The 25,492-nt window shown below is 40.4% G+C and overlaps 1 protein-coding gene across 1 annotated transcript in view; it reads right to left on the bottom strand.

Moving 5' to 3' along the window:
- The window catches only part of LOC122557458 (melatonin receptor type 1B-like), a 169,198-nt gene extending 145,010 nt beyond the window's left edge, over window positions 1-24,188 (bottom strand). The window contains exon 1 of the mRNA XM_043705217.1: window positions 24,011-24,188. Within this exon, the coding sequence (XP_043561152.1) occupies window positions 24,011-24,188 (178 nt within the window). The remainder of the gene's footprint in view (window positions 1-24,010) is intronic.
- Window positions 24,189-25,492: the final 1,304 nt, after the last annotated feature.

Genomic DNA, 25,492 nt, shown 5'->3' with positions numbered 1-25,492 from the left:
CCGCCTTCCTAACCTGCAATCTTCTTCCCGACCTCTCCGCCCCCACCCCAGTCTGACCTTTCACCCTCACCTTGACCTCTTTCCACCTATCACATTTCCGACGCCCCTCCCCCAAGTCCCTCCTCCCTACCTTTTATCTTAGCCTGCTGGACAAACTTTCCTCATTCCTGAAGAAGGGCTTATGCCCGAAACGTCGATTCTCCTGTTCCCTGGATGCTGCCTGACCTGCTGCGCTTTTCCAGCAACACATTATAGACAATTGAAGTCAACTACATACCAACCACAAACATAGGTGGCTTTGGAGAGATATCATCAATTTCTCAAAACCATGAGACAAACTGTTTTGAATTCCCACAGGATTGGGACAAAGGATTAGATTTCTTACCATTTGCTACCAGGGATTCCCAAAATTAATGTACAGTACAGGTATGAATCCCTTTATCCGAAATGCTGGGGGCCAGCTGCTTTGCAGAAATCGGAATTCTGCGGTTTTCGGAACTAATTTAGTGAACCCTGTAGGGTGCAGGGCAGTAACCCATAATCAAACATAAATACTGTACTGCAACAAAAACGAATGAATACTGACACTAAGTGGAATAAATAAAGACTATAAGTACTACCACACTTTATTTATAGCATACTGATAAATGAAATACATCGACCATAAATATTTAACAACATTTTGTTTCCATAAAAAACATTATAAGAAAAACATTCTGGAAAACTTAAACATACAAAGCTTATTTATAGAGTAATATATACAAATTCATGAAATACATCGACTATAAATATTCAACAACATTTTATTTCCATAAAAAACATTCCAAAAAAAACATTCGGTAAAACTCAAAAATACACAGCTTCGGCACTATGTCAGGGGGCAGTTTTAAAGGCCTTTTCAAGTGTCACCTGTCTCATTAACATAGGTTCCTGTCTAATCAATCTCTCTTTAATTGAGTAAATTGCCATAATCTCTTGCTCACTGATAAGTTAAATTTGTTCAAGACCAACAATTAACTGATCACACATTTTCACCATATCGTTAATGGGGACGTTCATGTGGTCACTAACTCCTCCTCCTCATCATCATCATCATCACCATCATCACTGCTATGCTCACACTTATCTGTACAGGAACCTCTATTTAAAACCATTTCAACAATGTTCCCATCACTCAAGGAATGCACGACAATGTTGTCAATGTTCAGCATTTCTTCAATGTCAGCTTCATGTAATTTATTTACACTTCCATCCGATAAAGTTTGTGCATAAGTAACAAGGCTTGCTATAATCTTTTTCTCTTCAGTGACTTGAAATCCTTCAAACTCTTCATTTGCAGGTTCATTTACAAGAAACATCGTTGTAGGCCAGAGTCTGGGCCAAGCATTTGTTAATGTTGCTTTATCAACATCATTCCAAGCATTAGCAACTGTGTAAATGGCATCCTTAAGACTAAACTCTTCCAGGAAGTCTTGAATTCCTATTTCTCTGTTGACTGCAGCAAGCATACTGTTTAAAAAATAGTCTTTCTACTTGCTCTTAATGGAGCGTAAAATTCCTTGGTCACAAGGCTGTAATACCAACGTCACATTCGGGGACAAGTAAATGCCAAAAACATTATTTTTCACAAGCTGTTCGGCAGGGAGATGTGCGGAGCAGTTGTCCAGGAACAATAAAATTTTACACTTTTCTTCCAGTCCAGCTTGTCTGCAATGAGCTTGTGCCGCTGGTACAAAGTGTTTACTGAACCAGTCGGAAAACATTTCTCTGGTTATCCATGCTTTCTTGTTTGCATAATAATGCACAGGCAAATTGCGTACACCTTTAAGATATCTCGGATGTTTGCTTTTCCCAATCACTGCCAATTTCACCGTGTGTGTGCCTGCAGCATTGACACACCCGAGAATAGTTAATCTGTCCTTAGTTTCCTTAAAACCTGCTGGTGCTCTCTCATTAGCCACTGCTAATGTTTTTCTCGGGACATAACACCATTAGAGAGCTGTTTCATCAGCATTGTAAATTTGTTCAGGACTAAGGCTTTTGCCAGATATCAGCTTGACAAATTCACCAACATCATTTTCAGCTGCTGCATGGTCAGCAGAAGCCTTTTCGCCACAGAGTTTCAGGTATTTCACACCATTAAGCTTCTTGAATTTCTGCAGCCAACCTTCTGAATATTGACATTCGCCTTTAATGTTCAGTTCTTTCTGATATTTCCAGCTTGTTTCATGCCCATCAAACCAGTCAGTGACATACGTTCACTTCTTTGTTGTTTAATCCACTCAATCAATACATGGTTAAGATCTTCATTTTTTGCACTGTGCAGTGTTTTCCTACTTTTCATTAGTTGATGGTCATCACTGTCACCATAAAACTTCAGTAACTTGTCTTTCCGTTTCTTCAAATCATAGACAGTAGTAGTTCCGACACCATATTCTTCAGTAAGACGCCACACAGCCACACCTCGATCAAACTTCTGCAATAACTCTACTTTCTGTATTATTGATAATGACAGATGCTTCCTTTTCTTTATATTATTGTTAGCCATAGATGTGCCTGCACCTCTTTTTGACATTTTCACTCTAAAATTAAACAATTTAGCAAATACAATAAGCAATTTAGTAAATACGATACACACCAGGCGCCTCCGAGTGCTGGGCCACGCCGTCACATGGGTCAAGTGGGTGCGACCTTCACCCGCCCACAAAACCCTGTGATGTTACGCAGACATGACTGACGCTGCACACTCCATGAAAACCTTTGGTTTTCGGAGCTTTTCGGTTTTTGGATGTTCGGATAAAGGGGTACATACCTGTACTAGGTTTGGTCCACGTGTATTGATCTCTGGATGAGGGAAGAAATCCATTTAAATCAATTAAGGAAAAGCTTTTAAGTCAAAAAGACAAATCCTCAATGTTGGATTTGTGTCTATACTTTAAATGTATATAAAATGGCACAAGAGTTTAAACATTTCATCGGCAAAAATTAAAGAATGGGCAAAGTTGCTATAACCAGAGTGTTTGAAGCAGGAGATGAAGCACTGGCATTATTACCTTTGCAAGGTGAACTTCTGAAAGCAAAATCAGTCATTCATACAAGGTATTAAGGAGGATTAGATACTACTGTCAACCAAGGACTTTGGATGAGTACTGCATTATTAAAAACAAGTCACTAGAATTCACTCTGAGGTTTGTGTGTGTGTGTGTCTGCATTTCACTCACCGACAGGTTATTGGTTAGTTTTTCAGTTTGGACCAATTGTGAAGGCATGACAGCAGCTGTCTGATTGGTTCCTGAAGAGGTACACAGTTTGAGTGTGAACAACACATGAAGCAGAAAGCCTTGATGTAGCAAAAGGTAGCATCTCTCTTTTTCCCTCTCTTCAATGAAATAAGCAAAAACTGAAAGATAGTTAGTTTCTCTCACTATTTGTTATACGCTGTTAACTGTAAACCAGTGGCTGGTAAAACTGCACAATTAGTGTGTCAACTGCTTTAGCACCGAACTGAAAGGATCTGGAAATAAAGAGAACAGCAATTGAAATACCTTAGATGGAGCAAAATGGACCCCTCTTCGGGTATTGTGGATGGTTGCTATTGAATTGTGTTTCCCTGGTATTTCTTCATAACATCCTTGCTAGTTTGTTTCTCTGTGAAACAATTCTCCATCAAGATTGTACAAACTCCATCCCCTTCCCTAACCCATTCACCTGGCATGCCTTTGCCCACTCACTCAACTTGTCCAAATCACACTCAACATATCCTCCTGACATCTGCAAATTTGGAGATATTCCAATTAGCTCCCTCATTTAAATCAATGTAAGTATGCAATGTAAGTAACTGGGGCCCAAGCACTGGTCCCTGCACTACCCAATAGTCACTGATTGCCACTGCTTTGAAGTTCCCTTAGTATCTTTAGGCATGACATTCTAAGAGTCTTCTCCAGGCTGCCAATAAATTTGCACCCACAGTCATCTTTTGGCTGTACAGTCAGTTCTTTTATAACATGATGGGTGTGTGCCTGTGCAAACACGCACTTTAGAAAAATCACACTTTAGACACAGAGCTTAAAGTGTTGGCGATATAATCACATTACAGTCAACACACGTTTTAGAAGTTCTCCCCTTTACAAATTGCATCCCCAATTCAGAAATCACGTTACAACGAATTCGTGTTGAGGAAACACACATTATAGCAGAATGAACTGTATTGCCTTTTTTAAAAACATATTGTAATTAAAAGTTCAATATATCCATACATAGCATTCTGATCGGCCATCGTGACCCATTTCATTGAATACTGTTTGAAAAAAGGGATCTTTTACCAAAGAGCTTTTGGTCTCTCACGCTGTGGGAAAAAAAGCACAAGAATACCACATTTCAAATGATCAAGGTTAAAAATGACACAACACCAGCTTATAGTCCAACAGATTTATTTGGAAGCACAAGCTTTCAGAGCACTGCTCCTTCATCAGTTAGTTGTGAAGCAGGATCATAAGACCCAGAATTTTCAGCAAAAGGTCACAGTGTCATGCAACTGATATGATATATTGAACAAACCTAGATTATTATTAAGTCTTTCATCTTTTAGGATGAGGTTTTGGTTCATTAATATGTAAATCGCAGAACTTCTTTTAAGTCACATTCTCAAGATAACTTAAGGTTTTATTTTTAAAAAAGATGACATTTCAGCTCAGACAATGCATTAAAGGTGTGAGGTTAGAGTCTGTCGGTATCCCAATCTTGAGTCAGACTGGTTCTATTTCTAAAATGGAATTTACAAATATTACATAGACCGACTGCCTGCATTGACTGCCTGCAGATTGTGCATTTTTTGAGCTAAATAGAATGTATCTGCAAATATAATTCTGCAAATACAAATTCACCCCATAGACTTACATGTATGCACACGTGCATGAGAGAGAGAGAAATGAAAGAGAGCAAGAAAGAGACAGAGAGGGTGTGTTTGCATGTGTGCAAGCTTGGTAAAGTGTGTGCGTGGGTGTGATGGAGGATAAGCCTGTGAGAGGGTGCATGTGAGTGTGAGTGTGGGGGTATGTATGTGTTTGTGTATGAGAGAGCGTATGTATGAGAGATGGTCTGCCTGAGTGTGTGAGTATGTAAGAGAGTGTGTACATGTGAGCTTGTATCTGTGTGAGAAAGAGAGAGAGTGTATAGTGTAGTGGGGTTCCTGTCGTGTGACATGAACCCAAGGTCTTGGTTGAGGCTTCCCCATGGGTACCGAACTTGGCTATCAGCCTCTGCTCAGCCACTTTTTGTTGTTGCCTATCCCAAAGTTTGCTTTGGAGGATGGTCACCCGAAGGTCTGAGGCTGAATGTCCCTGACCGCCGAAGTGTTCCCCTACTGGGAGGGAACACCCCTGGTCTGGTGATTGTTGTGCAGTGTCCATTCATCCATTGTCATAGCCAATGTACCATGCCTCGGGGCATTCTTGCCTGCAGCATATGAGATAGACAATGTTGGCCGAGTCACATGAGTACCTGCCACATGCATGCTGGGTGATGGCCCCATGTGTAATGGTGGTATCCGAGTCGACACTCTGACATGTTTTGCAGTTGTTGCCATGACAGGGCTGTACAGTGTTGTGGTTGATGATGTCCTAAAGCTCGGCAGTTTAAGGTTTGGCGGTTGTTTGAAGGTGAGAAGTGGAGGCATAGGGAAGGTCTTGGCGAGGTGCTCATCCTCATTGATAATATGTTGCATGCTGCAAAGAACATGGCGTAGTTTTCTGGCTCGCTGGAAGTACTGGACAACGAAGGGTACCCGAGAGGCTGCAACCTGTTTCTGTCTCCTGAGGAGGTCATTATGGTTTCTCACTGTGGCAATTCAGAACTGGCAATCGATGAGTTGAACATTGTACCTTGTTCTTAGGAGGGCATCCTTGAGCACCTTCAGGTGTCTGTCAAGTTCCTCCTCATGTAAACAGATCCTGTGTGTGTAGAGGGCTTGTCCGTAGGGAATGGCTGTTTTAATATGTTTCGGGTGGAAGCTAGAGAAGTGTAGCATCATGAGGTTATCTGTGGGTTTGACGTAGAGTGAGGTACTGAGGTGCCAATCCTTGATGAAGATGCATGTGTCCAAGAATGAGACAGATACTAACGATTAGTCCATGGTAAGTTTGATGGTGGGACAAAACTTGTTGATATCACTGTGTACTTGTTTCAGTGACTCCTCGCCACGGGTACAGAGAAAGAAAATGTCGTCGATATATCTGGTGTACAGGGTTGGTTGGAGGTCCTGTGCAAGGATGCCCTGAGGCATGATACATTGGTGAGACCAAGCAGATGCTATGACAATGGATGAATGGATACCACGCAACAATCACCGACAGGGGTGTTCCCTCCCAGTCAGGGAATACTTCAGTGGTACAGGACATTCGGCATCGGAACTTCGGGTGACCAGGCTCAAAGGCAGACTTCAGGATAGGCAATAACACAAAGTGGTCAAGCAGAGGATGGCCTCAACTGGGACTTTGAGTTCATGTCACACTACAGATGACCCCATTGCACTACACAAACACACACACGGTGGGCGGCACGGTGGCACAGAGGTTAGCACTGCTGCCTCACAGCGCCAGAGACCCGGGTTCAATTCCCGCCTCAGGCGACTGACTGTGTGGAGTTTGCACGTTCTCCCCGTGTCTGCGTGGGTTTCCTCCGGGTGCTCCGGTTTCCTCCCACAGTCCAAAGATGTGCAGGTCAGGTGAATTGGCCATGCTAAATTGCCCGTAGTGTTAGGTAAGGGGTAAATGTAGGGGTATGTAGGGGTACAGTGTGGAAACAGGCCCTTCGGCGGGGCGGTGTGGACTTGTTGGGCCGAAGGGCCTGTTTACACACTGTAAGTAATCTAATCTAATATAAACACACACACACCTACACTCTTACATAGTCACACACTCAAACAGACCCTCTCTCACACAGGCGCACAGATACACACATACAGATGCACGCGGGCACACTCACACACTCGCGCACACTCACACCCACACACATACCCTCTCACAAGCTTATTCTCCATCACACCCACACACACACATCAGGAAATCCTGATGAAGTGCTTATGCCGAAACGTTGATTCTCCTGCTCCTCAAATGCTGCCTGACCTGCTGTGCTTTTCCAGCACCACACTCTCGACTCTGATCTCCAGCATCTGCAGTCCTCGCTTTCTAGCTGGAAGTAGAACCAGTCTGACTCAAGATTGGGATACGGACAGACACCTTACAACTTTAATGTATTGTCTGAGCTGAGATATCACCTTTTTTTAAATAAAGCTTTATCTTGAGAATGTGACTTAAAAGAAGTTCCAGGACTTACATATTAATGAACCGAAACCTGTAACTCATCCTAAAAGATGAAAGACGTAACAATAATCTAGGTTTGATCAATATATCATTTCAGTTGCATGACACTATAATCTTTTGCTATAAATTTCGTGATTTATGATCCTGCTCCACAGCTATCTGATGAAGAAGCAGTGCTTCGAAAGCTAGTGCATCGAAATAAACCTGTTGGACTATAACCTGGTGTTGTGTGAGTTTTAACTTTGACCACCCCAGTCCAACACCGGCTCCTTCACATCAAATGATCAAGACTTTGTAGTACAGGGGAGATGGATTCTCGACATCAACGACAGGGCCAGTGTACTAACGTCAGCATCCTTGAATTTTCTTTATTCATTTACAGGATGTGGGGGTTGTTGGCTGAACCAGCAATCATTGCCCATTCCTAATTGCTCAGAGGACACATAAGAATCAATTACATTGCTGTGGGTCTGGAACCACGCGTAGGACAGACCAGGTAAGGATGGTATTTTCCTTCCCTCAAGGACATTAGTGATTCAGATGGGTTTTTCCTGACAACAAACAATGGTCATCATTAGACAGTTAATTTCAGAATTTTATTGAATGCACATTCCACCATCTGCCATGGCAGGATTTGAACCAATGTCCACAGAACCTTGCCTGGGTCTCCAGATTAACAGTCCAGTGATAATACCACTAGGCCATTGCCTCCCCGAAGCTGCTATCAGCACAAGCATTGAGATCACAATCATCCAAAACCAATTCTATTGAGCCAACCACATGCTTAAGATACCCGAGATCTGATTCCCAAAGCAAACCTTCGACTCCCAGCTCAACTAAGGCACTCAAATGAGAGGAAGGCAAAGGAAGTTGTCCCAAATCACCTTGAAGGCTTCCCTCAAGAAATGCATCAGTGACACCAATGCATCGCAGACCCTCGTTCAGGAGAAACCAACTTGAAGGACACTCCTGTACGAAGGGACACCAGTCTTTGAAAAGAACTATTGACAAGAGGAAGTACAGAAGAGGAACCGCAGAAAGTAATGTCAATGATCTCAGGGTCAAGGGCTACTTCCACTTCCTGGAAACACTTACTAACATGTGGTCAGAGATGCAACTCTAGGATTGGATTCACCTTACATGCAAAGGCCAACAGAAATCGTGGCCAATTACGCGGAATTTCGTCTGTGAACAGTCAGACTAGTTAGCGAAGGATTGGCTGCCACTGCTGATAACAGGAGAAAAGAGTTTTGATTGGCCAGCAAGTCAAGTCTGATTGGCCAATTCATTACAATGGACAAAACAATGGAAGAACAAAGGCAACACGAGAGAAGAGGACTTTTATTTAATTAATTAGGCCCGAAGGGAACAGCCTGTTCACTTCACAATGCTTAAGGGAGAGAGTGTCTGTCAAAATTCAGCGACAGATCTCAGATGGTCGTTTGCTCAGATATACTCAGTGAAATTTCAAAACAAAATGAACTAGAACTTATTTTTGTAACCAACCTATGTTTCCAAAGTTTGTTTGCTGTCTGTAGTTCTTCATACAATCAGTCCCTTCTCGCTTGATCAGAGTTTAGGTTAGATTCTCAGTATGGCTCTGACAGGTGGCAGGCAGAACAAAAGGCAAGAGAATGATTGGGATAGTGAAAGAGGATTGTAAAATTCCTTTCAGTATTTATTGTCAGCCCCTAGTTGCCCTTGAGAAGGCGGATGAACAGCTGCAATGCATCTGCTGTTCAATAGGAAGCTCCTGGATTTTGACCCAGCAACCAGCGAACAAATGGTAATGTATTTCCAAATCAGGATGGTGAGTGGCTTGGAGGGGAACTTGCAGATGCTGGCGTTCCCATGTCTCTGCTGCTCTTGTCCTTCTCGGTGATTGTGGTCAAACGTTTGGAGAGTGCCTTTGAGGGAAAGTCTTTGCAGTGCACATTGTGGGTGGTACACAATGCTGCTATTCCGCCTGTGGTGGGTCGAGAGAATGCTAAAGATGATGGATGGGGTGGCAAGTAAGAATGTCTTGGATGATATCAAGCATCTTACGTGTTATTGGCGACCTATAAAGTGGAGCTGGTACTAGTGGCATTCCTAGAGTACAACTCACAACCAACTGACCAGGCAAAAGAGGTGCCCTTACAAAACCATTCAGTCTCAGGTGGACCCAGTATTTGAGTTCATTATGAAATGCAAACTGAGCATAACCAGAGGTCATGACCTGAAGAATTTCAGGACATTTGTGTATTCTCTACATTAGGAGTCGGCACAATCCATTATCTATCAGCCCGTTGCCAAAAGGTCGAGACAACTGAGAGGTTATGGAGCATGCAGCCCTGAACTGGAGCAACTTAAGCCCTGTAGACATGATCATACCACTTCCTACTCCAGGAACATTTCAATGGACAGATTGTTGCTCGGTGAAAGAAGTTAGTTAAGATGTCATCCCACATGACTACACTTTTGTCTAGGGATCAAATATCTGTTCGATCTGCCTTCAAAATTGTCTAAGTGGCTTCCGGCACCAAGAAAAGGCAAACAATTCAAACCCCCTTTTAAAACAGCTCAATAAGGCCAAGGTAAAAGTTCAATATTCAAAGGGGTTGGATAACATTCAAGAGAAAAAGAATTAAGTCAAGAAGTTAATCACATATTCAATCACAATGTTGTTGACAGAATTATCGTCCAGCATTTTAAAATAAATTTAAAAAAGCATTTTCAAATTGTGTTTTGATTCAACCATTTGTTTTGTCTGAAAATCCTTGTGATGTTTAACAACATTAAAGGAGCTACATAACTGCTGTTTTTATCACTCTCACACTGAATTCCAAAGTATGAGTAAAATTTCACACTGCTGGAACCCGTGTTTGACTTTATTCAAATTTTATGTGACTCTGCGACATCCTCCAGGGCTGAAGCAGAGGTCTGTAATTATGTTCAAGAACTAATTCAAGTCCTCATCTCACTGTCTGACTGGAAGAATAAATTGTCTGAATATCATAACTCTCAAACTATACATAATGGGTAGTAGCAACCTTTCATTTTTAAAGTTACAAAGATTGAGTACAAAAGGTTTTACTGACCCTCATTATAATGCCAAACCTTGACCAGTATTCAATGCATGAAGCTTTATTTGGGCTCTTGACCCATCATGGATTGTCTCAATGCTCACCTCACTAAGGCTGCAGTAAATGGAGCTGTTGAGTCAGAACTAGGTTACCCAATAGATACTTCCCATTTCCTTTGACGTTTGATGAGCACATGATGCACATATATAAAAGGGAGCTCTCAGTCAGTGTGCATTACCACGCAGTGTTTCCTCTACAAGTGCACACCAATCTTTTCAAATTCCGAAAATGAGGAGACTATTGCATAAAAATGAGGACTTGTTAAATTAATAAGTAATAAACTCAATGCTGACCTATTTGCTGAAGTGTTGATCATTTGCAGAGTCATGTCAGCACCAAAAGCTGAAGTGGTTTCATGTTATAAAATTCGGCATTGGCATAAGGGTTCTTCATTTATCTATGGGCAAGAAGGCAGTCATCCGTGATATTCAGGAAGACTTAGTCATGAAGAGAAGAATTTGAAGATTTCTAGGATTTCCTTGGGTGTATTTCCGTCTGTGTTTTCTACTTTCCTCAAACCATGTTAAACAACAGCCTGGCTTGTTGACAAAGTTGGGAAGGGTACAGTGGGTGTTTACAATTTTTTGGGAGTTCTATGTTTCCCAACAAAATGTCCCAATGTATCCAATGGGAGGGAAATCCACTTTCTGCTCCCTAGTACTATCTGTCAGTGCCGAGCCTGGTAAATACATTAAGATCTCTGGACCACTCCTCTCAGGACTACTCAGATTGGGTTCATCAAACATAGACGCAGGGGGACTTGCCTAGCAATCCAATGGGTATTTAGAGATTATGGGTTGCTTCTTTGAAGATGGCAGAGAAAGTTGAATACCGGACAATCTGGGTATTGAGCCAACTTCCTGGAGGTGGGGATGTTGACATGAAGGAACTGCTACATGTTATGAATGACCGATGTATTCACTCTGGGAATTGTTATTTGTAACTGTAGGCGAGGCCAAGTTCTGTGGGCAGTCTCAATGTGTGAGCGTCTGTTTAAGGACTCTTCATTCCTTTATTATATATGGGCATCACTCATCCTTAGTTGCCCTTGAACTGAATGGTTTGCAAAGGCCATTTCAGATGACAACCGGGAATTAACCACATTGTTTTGGGTCTGGAGTCACACATAGGCCAGACTGAATGAATAAATGATTTCATTCGGTCAAAAGTCAAACGACACCAGTTTATAGTTGAACAGGTTTATTTGAAAACACAAGCTTTTGGAACCTCACTCAAAGCTTGTGCTTTGAAATAAACCTGTTGGACTATAACCTGGTGCTGTGTGATTATTGACCTTGTCCAACCCAGACCAACACCAGCACCTCCATATAAAGATTTTATTGTTACATGTATTTGGGAAAATACAATGAAAAGTGTTTTGTCACCACAATCCAGCGCCATTTGGATTATAAAAGGAATAAGAAGAATTTATTTAAATAGAGTTTAATCTTTTGTTCATTGACAGAAAAATATAAAGGAAGAAAAATAAGAAATAACATTCAACTTTACAGTCCTTCTTGTCAAGCATGGCTCTGGGTTTTTCTTAAGATCTGCAGAGTTTCTGTAAGATGTTCTGATCTCCAGGTCACAATGAGTCCCCATTTCGGGTCCAGCCAATGTCCCAAGAGTCCTTGTTGACATCAGTAGTAATCCCGATCCAGAACCAACATCACTCAGAATCCCGGGCCCACCTCAACCACAAGCCACCACTATAGCCACCACCTCACCGCCTTCACCATGAGTCTCTCTCTAGCCTCCTCTGCAATGACACCTTCTCCACCATCGGCAAGGAAACGATGCAGAAAAGGAAAAAGAAAGAAGATGAAAAGTAAAGAAAAAGAAGAATGCAGCTGATCTGGTGCAGAAAGGCTCAGAAGCCCAACCATTCGAGAGCTACTTTGCCGTTGCCGCCATCTTGGAATATGATAGATTTTCTCCATTTCAATACATTAGTGAGACAGATTTTCTTTCATAACAATCAGCAATGGCTGTCGTGGTAAGCACTACTGACCCTAGTTTTATATTCCAAATTTTATTTAGAATTAATTGAACATAAATTCTACCATTTGCCATGATGGAATTTGAACCCACAATTTGGGATTACTAGCCCAGTGATTTTGCCACTATGTCACCAAACCCCGTTGGTCAGTTTAACTGACCAAACAGGAGAAACTGAGGATTCCTGATGAAGGGCTTTTGCCCAAAAAGTCGATTCTCTTGCTCCTCGGATGCTGCCTGATCTGCTGTGCTTTTCCAGCACCACACCCTCTGACTGACCAATCATCCCAGCAGGTCTTCACATTTAACAGGCATTAGGAACAAACAAAACTGGGAAACCAAGAATGCTAACATTGTCTTTGTTGTAACTTTTAGATCTAAATGTGAACTATTACTTCAATTAAAAAGCTGGAAAACCATGCACACAACATGGGAAACTGCTTTTACCCCTGAATTTGATAAATGTAACATAGGAAGGGGCTGGATGACAGCGACTCAGTACCATTCCTGACAAGAATACACTCAAACACCTTACAAGGTATTAGTCTGGGCCACCGTATAAAGATTAGGGACAGAAAAACTGCAAAATTAGGTCTTGTTTTCAAGCAGTGAGTTATTGTGATCTGGAATCCATTGTTTAAAAGGACAGTGGAAGAAATTTCCATAGTAGCATTCTGAAGGGAATGGGATAATCACTTGAAAGGAAACAATGACAGATTACAAGGAAAGAGCAGGGGAGTAAGGTTGATTGGATGGACCTACCAAGGAGTCCACATAGATGTTGAGGATTTTTGTGCTGTATCATTTTCGTTCTATAATTCTGCATGTTCCTGCTCAAATTACTCACCACTGATCATCATGTTATATAAGAATTCCTCCCCATTGATCACCATGCTATATGAGAATTCCTAATCACTGATCACCATGTTATATGAGAATTACTCATCACTGATCAACATATTATATGAGAATTCCTTATCACTGATCACCATCACTGCATTGTATGAAGTTGTCTGTTTTATTGTTCAATATGGTGTAGAATTGCTACTACCATTCTCTTTCAGAGTAGTGACATACAGGGCCCTCTTGGTCTAATGTGATATAGCAAAATCACGAGCTCCTCTAATGAGAAGATGGTCTTGTCTTGAACAACATGTAGTTAACAGTATGTTAGCAACTAAACATAATTTGCACTAACTTGATAGACATTGTTAGAGAGACAATGATGAGGAACTTGCTCCTTCAAGATCATAAGCTGATCACCCACCAAGTTTGTATGATATGAATATAGTTGATGATTCTTAAAACACTCCTATTAACTCCTTTATACACTTACACCCTTTTAAAACTGTCTGAACATTTCCATCAACTCCACTTTACCAACGTATTCCATATTCCTTGACTCATGTTGTGAACAAAAATCTATTGATCTCCATCTTAGATTTATTCACCAAATGAGTATCCAGAGAATAATAAAACTTATCACAACTGATTCTACGTCAAGGTGGAGTTAGGATGGTAAATCTCTTAACAATCTATGGTCAGTTGGAATAATTGTTTTATTTATTTCCTCATTCAGAAGGTTGTGAACCTATGGAATTCCATAAATCCTGTCAGTGAGGACATATCTCCTTTGTTCATTCTTAAATGACTGACCCCCGATCTTGAGACTAATTTTAAGTCAAGGATTTGGCCATTTAGAGCTGAAGTGGAAGTTATTTTCAATGCACAGCACAGTGAGCCAACCAGTGACAAACAGAACTATCAGAGTAATTCAAGTTATCATTAAAACATGAAGATTCTATCACATTCAGGAGCCACGCTGGATGTTAAAATGACAGTAGGTTTCAAGTCTCAAGATCAAGTTGCAGCATGGAATTGTTTAAATTGAGACAATGAAAGCTCACAATATTTTTGAATTTGAATGAGACAAATTCACAGGTAAATCATCCATTAGACCAATAAACTTCATATTAAATACTGTCATCCTTGCCTTCTCTTAAATTAAAATGACTGTCTAACTTGCAATAGGAATGAAGATATATAGGAACATAGAAGCCATTTCACCCCTCAAGACTGTTCTTTCAATCACCAAGATCTCAAATTAAACTCCATATACCCCACCATTGCCTCATATCCTTAATACTCTTAACAACAAAAATATTTCAATCTCATTATTAAAATAAACAAATTTTCCACCAATTGTTCTATGTTCCATGAAGTATAGCTCACCCTAAAATCTGTTTCCCTTTCTTCTATCAATGTTAAGCTGCTCACTGGCCACCACAGTCTCCTGCTCAGACATGATCTTTAATATATTCATATATTAATGTACACATCCCTGTTTTCAAATCTCTCTACCTCCTAACTCTGCAATCTTCTCCAGCCATGTGTGCACATAAACTGACCGAGGCGTATCCCTGATTTTAATTGCTCCCCCATTGTTGGTCACTGTACTTTCAGGTGCCTCAGCCCTATTTCATTTTGGAATTTGCCTCCTCAACCTTTCCATAACTCTGCCTCACTTTCGTCTTTCGCAATGCTCCTTAAAATCTAATTATTTGATCAAGCTTTTGATCATCTGATCAAATCTCTTGCTTCTTTGGACTTTTTAATCATGTTAAAATCACTCTCTAAGTATACGTTGTTGTTGTCATATATATTTCTGTTTGTGAAATACAATATTAAACTTTTAACAAAACTTACATGAATAAGAGCTTCCTCATTCCACTGACTAAAGGTCTGACTCTAACCTTTAGCCTTAAGCCCCTAATCTTGGTCTCCCAAACAAACCTGTCAGTTGTCTTTAACAACTTTATGTTTGGTGGATTTGCATGGTGTACCTTGGGCTTCATTCACACACACAGGCAACTGGAGCACTAAAAGATGTGAGCATGGAAAATGTTTCTCATTGGATTAAACTAAACATCAAATTTACTCATTTCCAGTAATAGTGAAAATAATAGAATATTAAATCCCTTAGAGAGATAACAACTAACTGCTTTATTTTTAATAGTGCAACAAAAATCCAAACAGATCAGGACTTTTCTCATGAATATTTATATCTTCATTGACATTATTCACGAACACCAGGTATATCCATGAAAATCTTGTGAATTTGCAAAAGCCGGACACAAAATAGCTGTCTCTCGGAAGGTGAACCTTCAGAGACATGAAGTCTTATTGCATCATCAAGGGGAACAAAATTGTTCTGCTGGCTTCACATTATGTGTCGGTTAAGCATCCATTTTGACTCAGTTTGTCGCATTTTTGCCACTGGGTCAGAACTTCATGCATTCAAGTCCCATCTTGACAATTGGACACATAATCCAAGCTGGTACTTCAGTACAATACTGGCGGAACCCTGCACCATCAGAGGCACCATGTTTCAACAGAAGCACCAAACCTAGATTCCATCAGCCTGGTCAGTTAGCTGTGATGGGGGTCTCATAACACCAATTCAAAGTTAAGGAGAGGAGTTCTCCGCAAACCCCCACCCACCTCCCCAATCCTGCGCAATGTTTATTCTTCAACCAACTTTGTTTAAGACAGAGTGGCTGGTCATTGTCACTATACTGTTCTGTTTTTTTTTGTATATTAACTGCCATACTTTAACAACACTTCAATAGTTTTTCATTGGCATAAGAAATTTTCTGATGTCCTGCAGTTCCTTACTTTTCAAATCCAATTTATCTGTGCTCTCACGTTTTTTATACTTTCTGGTATAAAATGAAACACTGCAGGTGACCAGAAATTAAAACAGAACTTGAATCAGACACATTATATCATAAGCTTGGAAGATTTCATATTTCTGCACTCAACTTGTTGATGAAGTAGCATAACCCTGAATGATTATGGATGTGAAATTGTTAAGATTGTAGCAATTTTCAGCAGTCTTTGAAGCACTATTAGGTTTCACTAAGTTACAAATGCAAAATGTGACTTGTATAAGAGGTGAATCATATAGAAGCCTAAAAAAGTAGAAGAAAATCAAACAATGAAAAGGCTCCTAGGTCCTGACATACCATATTAACTCCCATCATACCGCAATTTCTAATTCTTAAGCCAAAGTTTGGGATGACACTTATTTGCAGGAGTAGCCGAGAGTCATCTAAAATTATGATGTTGACACCAAAGTTTTTCACGTTGCACTGTCATACTTTATTCACAAGCTTTGCTGACAGAACGTGGCACAAAAACTAATTATCCAGGACATAACAATTCTAGCATCAAACATTGAGCAATGTATCGATGGAAGTCTTCATTGCAATCAGTTAATGACATTGAAAGTTAGCAACTGTGAGAGACTATGAGACACATTTTAACTATTGGGCCATACAACAGTGCCAACATGAGACCTATCCCTTTTCAAAGGATAAGTCATATTATATGGGGTGGGACACATGTCCGTAATGAGCACCCTCACTACAGCTCAATCACCTCTGCATTAGATTGAAGCTGAGAAAAAGATAGAACTAAGGGAAGCATGTGGAGCAACATGTTGCATTATTCTGCTGGGTTCATAAAAATATCTTAGCACATAGCTTCTCAGTTTTCTTCAACTGTTCCACCCAGGGTTGGCTGAGCTATGTGTCTGCAGTGTGCAGTTCTCCCAGACTAGCACCTCCATTTTAACTCCTGCTGCCCTATTTTCATCAGGTACAGGGAGTTAAAATCTCTCCCAAATGTTACAATCATACCAATGGACCATGACAATGGATCATCAGCTACAAAAACAAGAGATAGGATTTATTACAGTCACAGATTTTGCAACTTGTTGTTTAACTCTATAATTAAATTGGCAGATTATTCTTCAGAATTTCTCTTTGGTTTAAGATCTTTCAAACCCTCTTTTGCGTTGGCCAACAGCCTAAAGTGGAATTGCCCGACCACAGGAGAGCAAAGTATATGTTTTTCTGTTCCACATGTCTTCTACACAATGCCACACAGCGAAAATAATTTAGTTCTTGCATTCCTCACATGTATCTCTCTCTCTGGGAAGTGAAGTATGTTTAACTGCAAGATTAATCAATAGAGTAAAGAGATTTACAAATGCTGTGGAAGGATTGAGTATCTTTCCATTCGTTTTTATAAATAATTATTGGTTCGGTGAATAAGAAAAGATGCAATAAAAAATCGAATTACGAAGGAGCATTTCATTTTGGAAAATAATATGCATTTTAATTATGCAGAATAAACTTATGTTTACTGTTTCATAGAAGCCACAGTTAACTTCTTTTAATGCAGATATTTTCAAGAGTTAAAATATTATCTACAAAATTGTGAATTGTTATATTAAACCATGTTAAATAACAAAACAAATGATTTGACAAAGAGGTATGCTCTGTTTATCTTCTGACAGATATATTAATATTTATTGAGCTATGATTTGAGCCGATAATGAAATAAACGTCTGAATTGCACACAGTTTTAGGGATGACTTTTATACGCTAGAGTCCTTCTCAACACAAATTTATATCTTTAGACTGAGTCAGTACAGGTTTGTCAGTCAAGTGATTGCAATCTGGACATTCTGTCGATAACTTACTGAGACACATGCTGCATCAGCACATCACTTATCAACCTTAAATGCAGCATTACATCTGGGCACATTGTTAAACTCTTACACAAGTTGGATGCAAGCACAAAATAAACTAATTAATTTGATATCATCTCATTCCATTTGAAAGACTCATAATCCTATTTAAAAATCTTTTCACACAGCGAACAGTTAGGGTATGGAATGTGCAACTTGAAATGTGGTGGAGGCAGACTCAGTTAAGGCATTGAAGAGGGCATCGGGTAGTTACTTGGATGGAAATGGTGGGCAGGGATATGGGGAAAAGGCAGGAGACTAGCACAAGGAATACAACCATGGCAAGAATGATGGGCAGAATGATCACCTTCTGCACCATATTAATTCTGTAATCTTGTGAATTAGGGAACTGGGGGAGATGTACTCTTTCTGTTAATCATTTCAGGTTTTGAAACTATTTGCTTGAGTTTCCCGGAGTCTAAAACATTTAAGGAGTGTTATACACAAACGTTATGCAACAATCTGATTAGATTACAAATTGAGGAATTATACTGATTTATTTAAAAACATAAGACTAGTAATGTAAGAGCTGTGAACCTGCTGACCTTAATCAACGTGGGTTGGAAGATTATCTTTTCATACTTGCCTGATTTATTACCAGGAAAGTACATTTAAATAATGGCCTGCAATATCTGTACAAGTGCCACTCAAATTTGGTTGGACACAAATCAAATTGAGCTAAAAGATTGTGGAATATTGTGTATTGTGGAAGCTTAAGTAAATTGTGTCTGTAACTAAATTACATTTGAGTATTGATAAAACTTCATGCTGCTTCAGTTATTCACTCATCGCAAAACATTCTCTATCCAAAACAACTAGTTATGTTCCCCAACCTTGATCACATTGACAAAATTCCCACCCATTGCAAGAATTTGGGGTTCTTCATCAAATTGCATTCAATGACTCAGGTGCATCATGACCAGAACTTTTAGTCACATCTAGCTGTAATGGCAAGCAATCACTTGAAGCCTGATCAAAGTTTTTTGACCTGCTGCAAGTAAATATAATGATCTGCCTTCAGTTAGAAAAAAACTACAATTAGCAATCAACAGAAATCACAAGATCATGTCCTTTTCTAGGTGCATTAGGTGCATTAGTCAGAGGGAAATGGGTCTGTGTTGGTTGCTCTTCGGAGGTTCGGTGTGGACTTGTTGGGCTGAAGGACCTGTTTCCACACTGTAAGTAATCTAATCTAATCTAAACCATCTCGGATTCCCGATGGCTATCCACCATCTACAATATTCACATCAGGAATGTGATGGAATACTTTCCACTTGCTGGGGTGAACACAGTCAGTTTCACTAACACTCAGGAAGTTCAAAACAGGATAAAGCAGTACATTTGATTGGCATCCCATCCACCACCTTAAACACTCACTTCCCTTGTCACCAGATTGTAGTGAAAACAATTGAAAGCATTTACAAGATGCACTACAGCAACTTGCCAAGGCTTCTATGACAACATGTTTTAAACATGCAGCCTCTACCACTTAAAGGTGGCATGGAAATGCCACCTACAGTATGTTCCCTTCCAAATTACACACCATCCTCATTTGGAAATGTGCTGCTGTTCGTTCCCTGGCATTAGGTCAGAATCCTGAAAATCCCTTCCCAACTAACACATGGACTGTAATGTTTCAAGAGGATACTTCACCACCACATTCTCCAGCCCAATGACGGATGACCAATAAATACAGTTCTTTCTGGCAAACCTCACATTCCATAAGTTAAGAATAACAATTCACAAATTCGAGGTGGCACAGTGATTAGCACTACTGCCTCACAACGCCAGAGACCCAGGTTCACTTCCTGCCTCAGGCAACTGTCTGTGTGGAATTTTGCACATTCTCCCCGTGTCTGCGTGGGTTTCCTCCAGGTGCTCCGGTTTCCTCCCACAGTCCAAAAATGTGCAGGTTAGGTGAATTGGCCATGCTAAATTGCCCCTAGCGTTAGGTGAAGAGGTAAATATAGGGGAATGGGTCTGGGTGGGTTGCTCTTCGGAGGGTCGGTGTGGACTTGTTGGGCCGAAGGGCCTGTTTCCATGCTGTAAGTAATCTAATCTAATAATAAGTCATTATCTTAAGGTTACAGGTACTCTATGTGCATTGCCATAATAGAAACATATATTACTGGCCATTTCTACTGCCAAGATTAATTAGAATGGAACGATGAGAGAAGATCTAAGGCTTCCCCTCACCAAGAGATGTGACACGTCAGTAAATTGTAGACCATTATGTTGGACCCTGCTGATTTGCTGCTAATCCTGATGCTAATCAGTCCTTCTGGAAATGTTGTCATAATTTCATTCGATCATAAGGGAGTACAACAATCAAACTAATGTCACCAGGAGTTAAATGCAAAGAATTCAGACCATGATACATCAGCAACCATCAGTAATTAGTATTTTTTTTAATTTGCATGTTACTTATGACTTATCAAATTCATCCCAAGTGACTGAGACAAAGGGAAGCTATTCCTTCCCCTTCTTGAACTATCTGCAACAATTGACAGTGCAGCAATAACCGAGTAAACCACAATTAACTCAAACGTAACTCTCAGATTACAACAGGACCTTGATCAGATGGGACAATAGGTTGAGAATTGGCAGATGGAGTTTAAATTAGATAAACATGAGGTGTTGCATTTTGGGAAAGCCAATTAGAGCAGGACTTATACACTTAATGGTAAGGTCCTGTGGAAGTGTTGCTGAACAAAGAGACCTTGGAGTGCAGGTTCATAGTTCCCTGAAAATGTAATTGCAGGTAGATTGGATAATGAAGAAGGCGTTTGGTAAGCTTTCCTTTATTGGTAGGAGCATTGAGTATAGGAGTTGGGAGGTCATGTTGCAGCTGTGCAGGATATTGGTTAGGCCACGTTTGGAATATTGCGAGTAATTCTGGTCTTCCTCCTACACGAAGGATGTTGTGATACTTGAAAAGATTCTCAAAGGATTTATAAGGATGTTGCCAGGGTTAGAAAGTTTAAACTATAAAGAGAGGCTGAATAGACTGGTGCTGATTTCCCTGGAGCATGGAGACTGAGGGGTGACCTTATAGAGGTTTATAAAATAATGAGGGCTATGGGTAGGGTAAATAGACAATATCTTTTCCCTGGGATTGGGGAGTCCAGAACTAGAGGGCATAGGTTTAGGGTGAGAGGGGAAAGATATAAAAGAGAACTAAAGGGCAATCTTTTCACATGGAGGGTGATGCATGTGTGGAATGAGCTGCCAGAGGAAGTGGTGGAGGCTGGTACAATTACAACATTTAAAAGACATCTGAATGGGTACATGAATAGGAAGGGTTTGGAGCGATATGGGTCAAGTGCTGGCAAATGGGACTAGATTAATTTCAAATATCTGGTTGGCATGGATGAGTTGGATCTAAGGGTTTTTTTTAATGTGCTGTACATTTCTATGACTTATGAGTTCTGTAACATCATGAACCATTGAGAGCATTTTGTGTTGACAGAAAACTGGCAGCAAAACAATATTCTTGAATAAAGTTTTGGAACTTAGACTTACAGTTCATCAAGTCTGAAACTTACACACCTCAGAGCCGCGTGACAGTTTCAGATTTGGATGTTTCACTCTTAAGTGTACATCCTAAACAGATACATAAAATGTAATTATACCACTCAACTGCATTTTGTTAACTATACATTCATAAAATAAAACTTCATTATATAATTATATTCTTCATGTTATAGCTCTGTAGCTGAATGTGCATTGTCGATCTGGATAATGCTCTGCATGTTTTTTGTTGTTTCGATCATATTCAGAGGTGCTATTTTCAGAAAGATTTGAGAAAATGTGAGGTAGAAGCTCATCTCAAACAATTGAGCAAAATGACATTTTTGGTTTTGTTGCCTGATATTATACTTTATTACGGTTAACCGCAATCTTATGGCCTCTTCATAATTTCAGCATCCCTGATATAAGTTTTGCAAAGAACAACCTAATTCAATGTTTCAGTTAATGAGGTTATCTTAATCCTTTTAGTAGTTGGGGCATTGCTAAAAGTTTATACAACATTGTACTGATCTATTTTCCTTGCGTTATGTACTGTGTTAACCTCTACTGGAGTTCATTTTATACTCAACTGATTTACATTGCGCTCCTGGTTTCTGCTATATTCTGCTGGAAAATGGTCATATAAAAACCAGACTCAGTCATTTATCCCCTTGAGCCTGTTCCATTTTATTTGTGAGCGTGGCTGGTTCACAAACTAATTTCATATACCCACCTTTGTATCCTATAATATTTAGGAGAAACAAAAATCTCTCAGTTTTAGGTGTAAAATTAAAACTGATCTGCATCATTTACTATTTGCTGAGGTGAATTTCAAAATTGTGTCAAGCTTTCTCAATGCAAGTCTTTCCTAATTCCCCCCTGACAGGTCAGGCTATGATCTTTCAGTCACACCCAATCATAGACCTTTAAGTAGAAATAGTTTCCTGTTCTTTAGCCTGTTTCCTCCCCAAAATAACTTGAAAACTTTGAACAAAGCACCCCTTAAGATTCTACATGCCTCGGAATACAAGCCTAATTTGTTTAATATTTCTTCATAAGGTTAAGAGTTAAGAGTTAAGAGTTCAAGAATCATTCAAAAGTACACTTCAAAGCCATTCTGTTCCAAACCATTCCCAGCATTCCCGGAACAGTCTGACCAAAGTTTTGTATAGCTCCAGTATAACCTTTACGCTCTTGTGTTCCAGCCTCCAGTTATCAAGACTGGCGTACTTTTAGTTGATAATTTTCTGTCCCTGAATACCTGTTGATTTGTCTCACACTATATTGGTTTGTTTTGGTTTGCAATACAGTGTAATGCCAACAACATGGGTTCGATTCCTGCACCAGCTGAGGTTACCCTCTTTCTCAACCTCTCCCCTTGCCTGAGGCATGGTGACCCTCAGGTTAAACCTCCACTAGCCGATGCTTTCTAATGAAAGGGCAGCTATACAGTTGGGTAGGACTATGGTCACTTTACCAGTTGTATTTTGTTGGTTTCCATTAAACTCAGTTGTTATTCTAAGTCTCTAACTTACCATTAAAGAAGTCCCTTGCAGTTTATTGTAACTTATTCATTGCTCACTGAGAAGTTTTCCATTTCAGAAATGTTTCTTTTTAAATCCAACCTTAATGAGAAGGTTAAATCATGGTCTCTTAAATCAACATATCCAATCATTTCGAAGTGATGTTATTCTATATTTTGTAATCAACTTGTTTAGAGATGTTATTGCACACCTCTGGGGTAGGTGCAGACTTAAACTCGAGCCTCCTGGTTCAGAAGTAGGGTCACTACCACTGTGGCACTAGAGTCCCAGTGTGATATAGATGAGGATCACCTATCCTTCAGGAACTGGAGTATCTTTTGTAAGCCAGCTACACTCTCTGGAATAATACTTACATTTCCAAGCATGACACTTCATTAAATAAAGTTATTTAAGGTCTATGTTGGTGATGTTGGGATACAGAAATTGTTCAGGGACATTCCACAAGAAAACCATATGCTTCCAATTTGCTTTATCCAGATCGAGTAGCGGGTGAATCATTTTTGTGGAGCAGTGATAGTGTCCCTATCTCAGATTGGGGAGGCTTGGGTTCAAGTCCTACCTTCAGAGAGGAGTATAATTACATCTCTGAACAAGTTGATTACAAAATATCTGGCGGCATGCAAAAACCACAACTCCCTTGATCGAACCAGAGAAATCGTACCGCTCAAAAGGGGGACAGTCGGCCAACCTTGCTCATTCCGACCCAAAAGTAATGTCCTGTCTAATCCAGTGCTAAACGAGACATAACGCACAAAACATTTTTTTTTAAACTTTTTCAATATCAGATTTCCCTCCAGCGTTTCCATGTGCAGACACCAACTCGCGGGTGAGGGAGACATGAGGGTTTTGTTGTTTGTTTGTTTAACGAAGCTCCCGGAAGCAAGAAAAAGTGTGAGTTAGTCTCTGAGTGCACCTTACCGGCATTCCTGAGCTTCCTGTTCCTGAACACTGACATGATGACCAGGACGTTGCCCACAATGTCCACCACGATGGTAAAGATCAGCACCGTGGCCAGCGCCGTGGTGAGCTTCGGGGAGGCTGGACCCCGCTCAGCAACCGAGGAGACCAGCTCGGAGCAATTCCCATCCCCTGACATGTCCGAGACTCAACTCCTTCCAACCAGAGAACATCCAAAACTTTGTCCTTTCCTCCCTGCCGTCCGGAAGGACATTGGAGTGTTGAGTTTGTTTCAAAAGAAGAAAACTCCTTTATGTCCCGGCCAAGAATCGATTGGCTCGCTGTTTCCTTAAGGGCGTCGTTATATCTCTGCTCTCTCTCTCTGACCTTCATATCCATCCAAGATTTATTTAAGTTAACTCAAACTGCCTCCAGGTTGGTGCCATCATCTCACTGGGGGTAGAGTAGGAGTTGCTTCCCAGTTAGAGTGTGGGCTGCAGAGCGGATCCGGATTGAGAACTTGTACAGGTGCTGTTTTGTTTTCTCCTGGTTGTCTCTAAGACAGTCCTGTTAGGACTGAGACTTGTTTCCAACCAGCGGAATTTAAGAGAGCTCTCGCCACCTCTACACTTTGCACAGCTCTCCCGCCTGTTTAACACTGGAGGGGGTGGCTGTGGCAGCATTACTGGAGTCGAGGACCTGTTTGTAAAATAACACTCCCCTTCCCAGTCTCTTCTTCATTCCGAAGATACTGTGAACATTTCAGAGAAATAGCGCCATCAAGTGAGACCCAGCAACCTCCAAACGGGACCTGTATAATAAAACTTTCACCAATTGCTGCTCCCACGAACTATCCCATGTGAATGAATCCCCCAAATCATATCGATAATAAGGTGGGTGTATGTCAAAAAAAACTCGTTACCTCACTCTCGAATCTCATATCGAAAATCCTTCATCAGAAATAACTTTTAAAAACCATTCACTGCGCAATATTCTGCAAATTCTAATCGCCTGATTTAAAATAGGCATTTAAATGTATTGAAGGGGCTGCATTATGTTTGAGAAAAGGGAAAGTGGCCTTCCAATGTGTCAAAAATGTTTCTTTTTATTAACTCGATGGCACTTTCTCTTTAAGTCTGTTACAATGTCACAGAGCCAACCCCAGCAACTAACAAAGTGATTGTGGCCCAACTAATATTGCTTTTCTGGTTGATTGGCGGATTATTATGAGTGAGAGTAAGAGAAACAATACAACCCCTCTGCTTTTCTTGTGAACAGTGCTTCAGAATCAGTTGCACTAACCCAGATGAGGTATCTGATTAATAACTCATTCAGGTTATGGTTCCTCTGACAGTGCAGAGGAATCTCCCTCAGTATCTCCGCTCAGATTGTTTTAGGCTGTTTGCATTGCAGCAATGGGACTGCAACCTGGAACCTTGTGCCTCACAAAAGCAATTTGATTGGACTGAATGGGCTAGGGACGACTGGGAGCAATCATAGCTT

This window comes from Chiloscyllium plagiosum, chromosome 15, assembly GCF_004010195.1.
Source record: "Chiloscyllium plagiosum isolate BGI_BamShark_2017 chromosome 15, ASM401019v2, whole genome shotgun sequence".
NCBI lineage: Eukaryota > Metazoa > Chordata > Chondrichthyes > Orectolobiformes > Hemiscylliidae > Chiloscyllium > Chiloscyllium plagiosum.
Note: the sequence above shows the minus strand (reverse complement) of the source record. Positions and strands in the feature narration are given on the sequence as shown.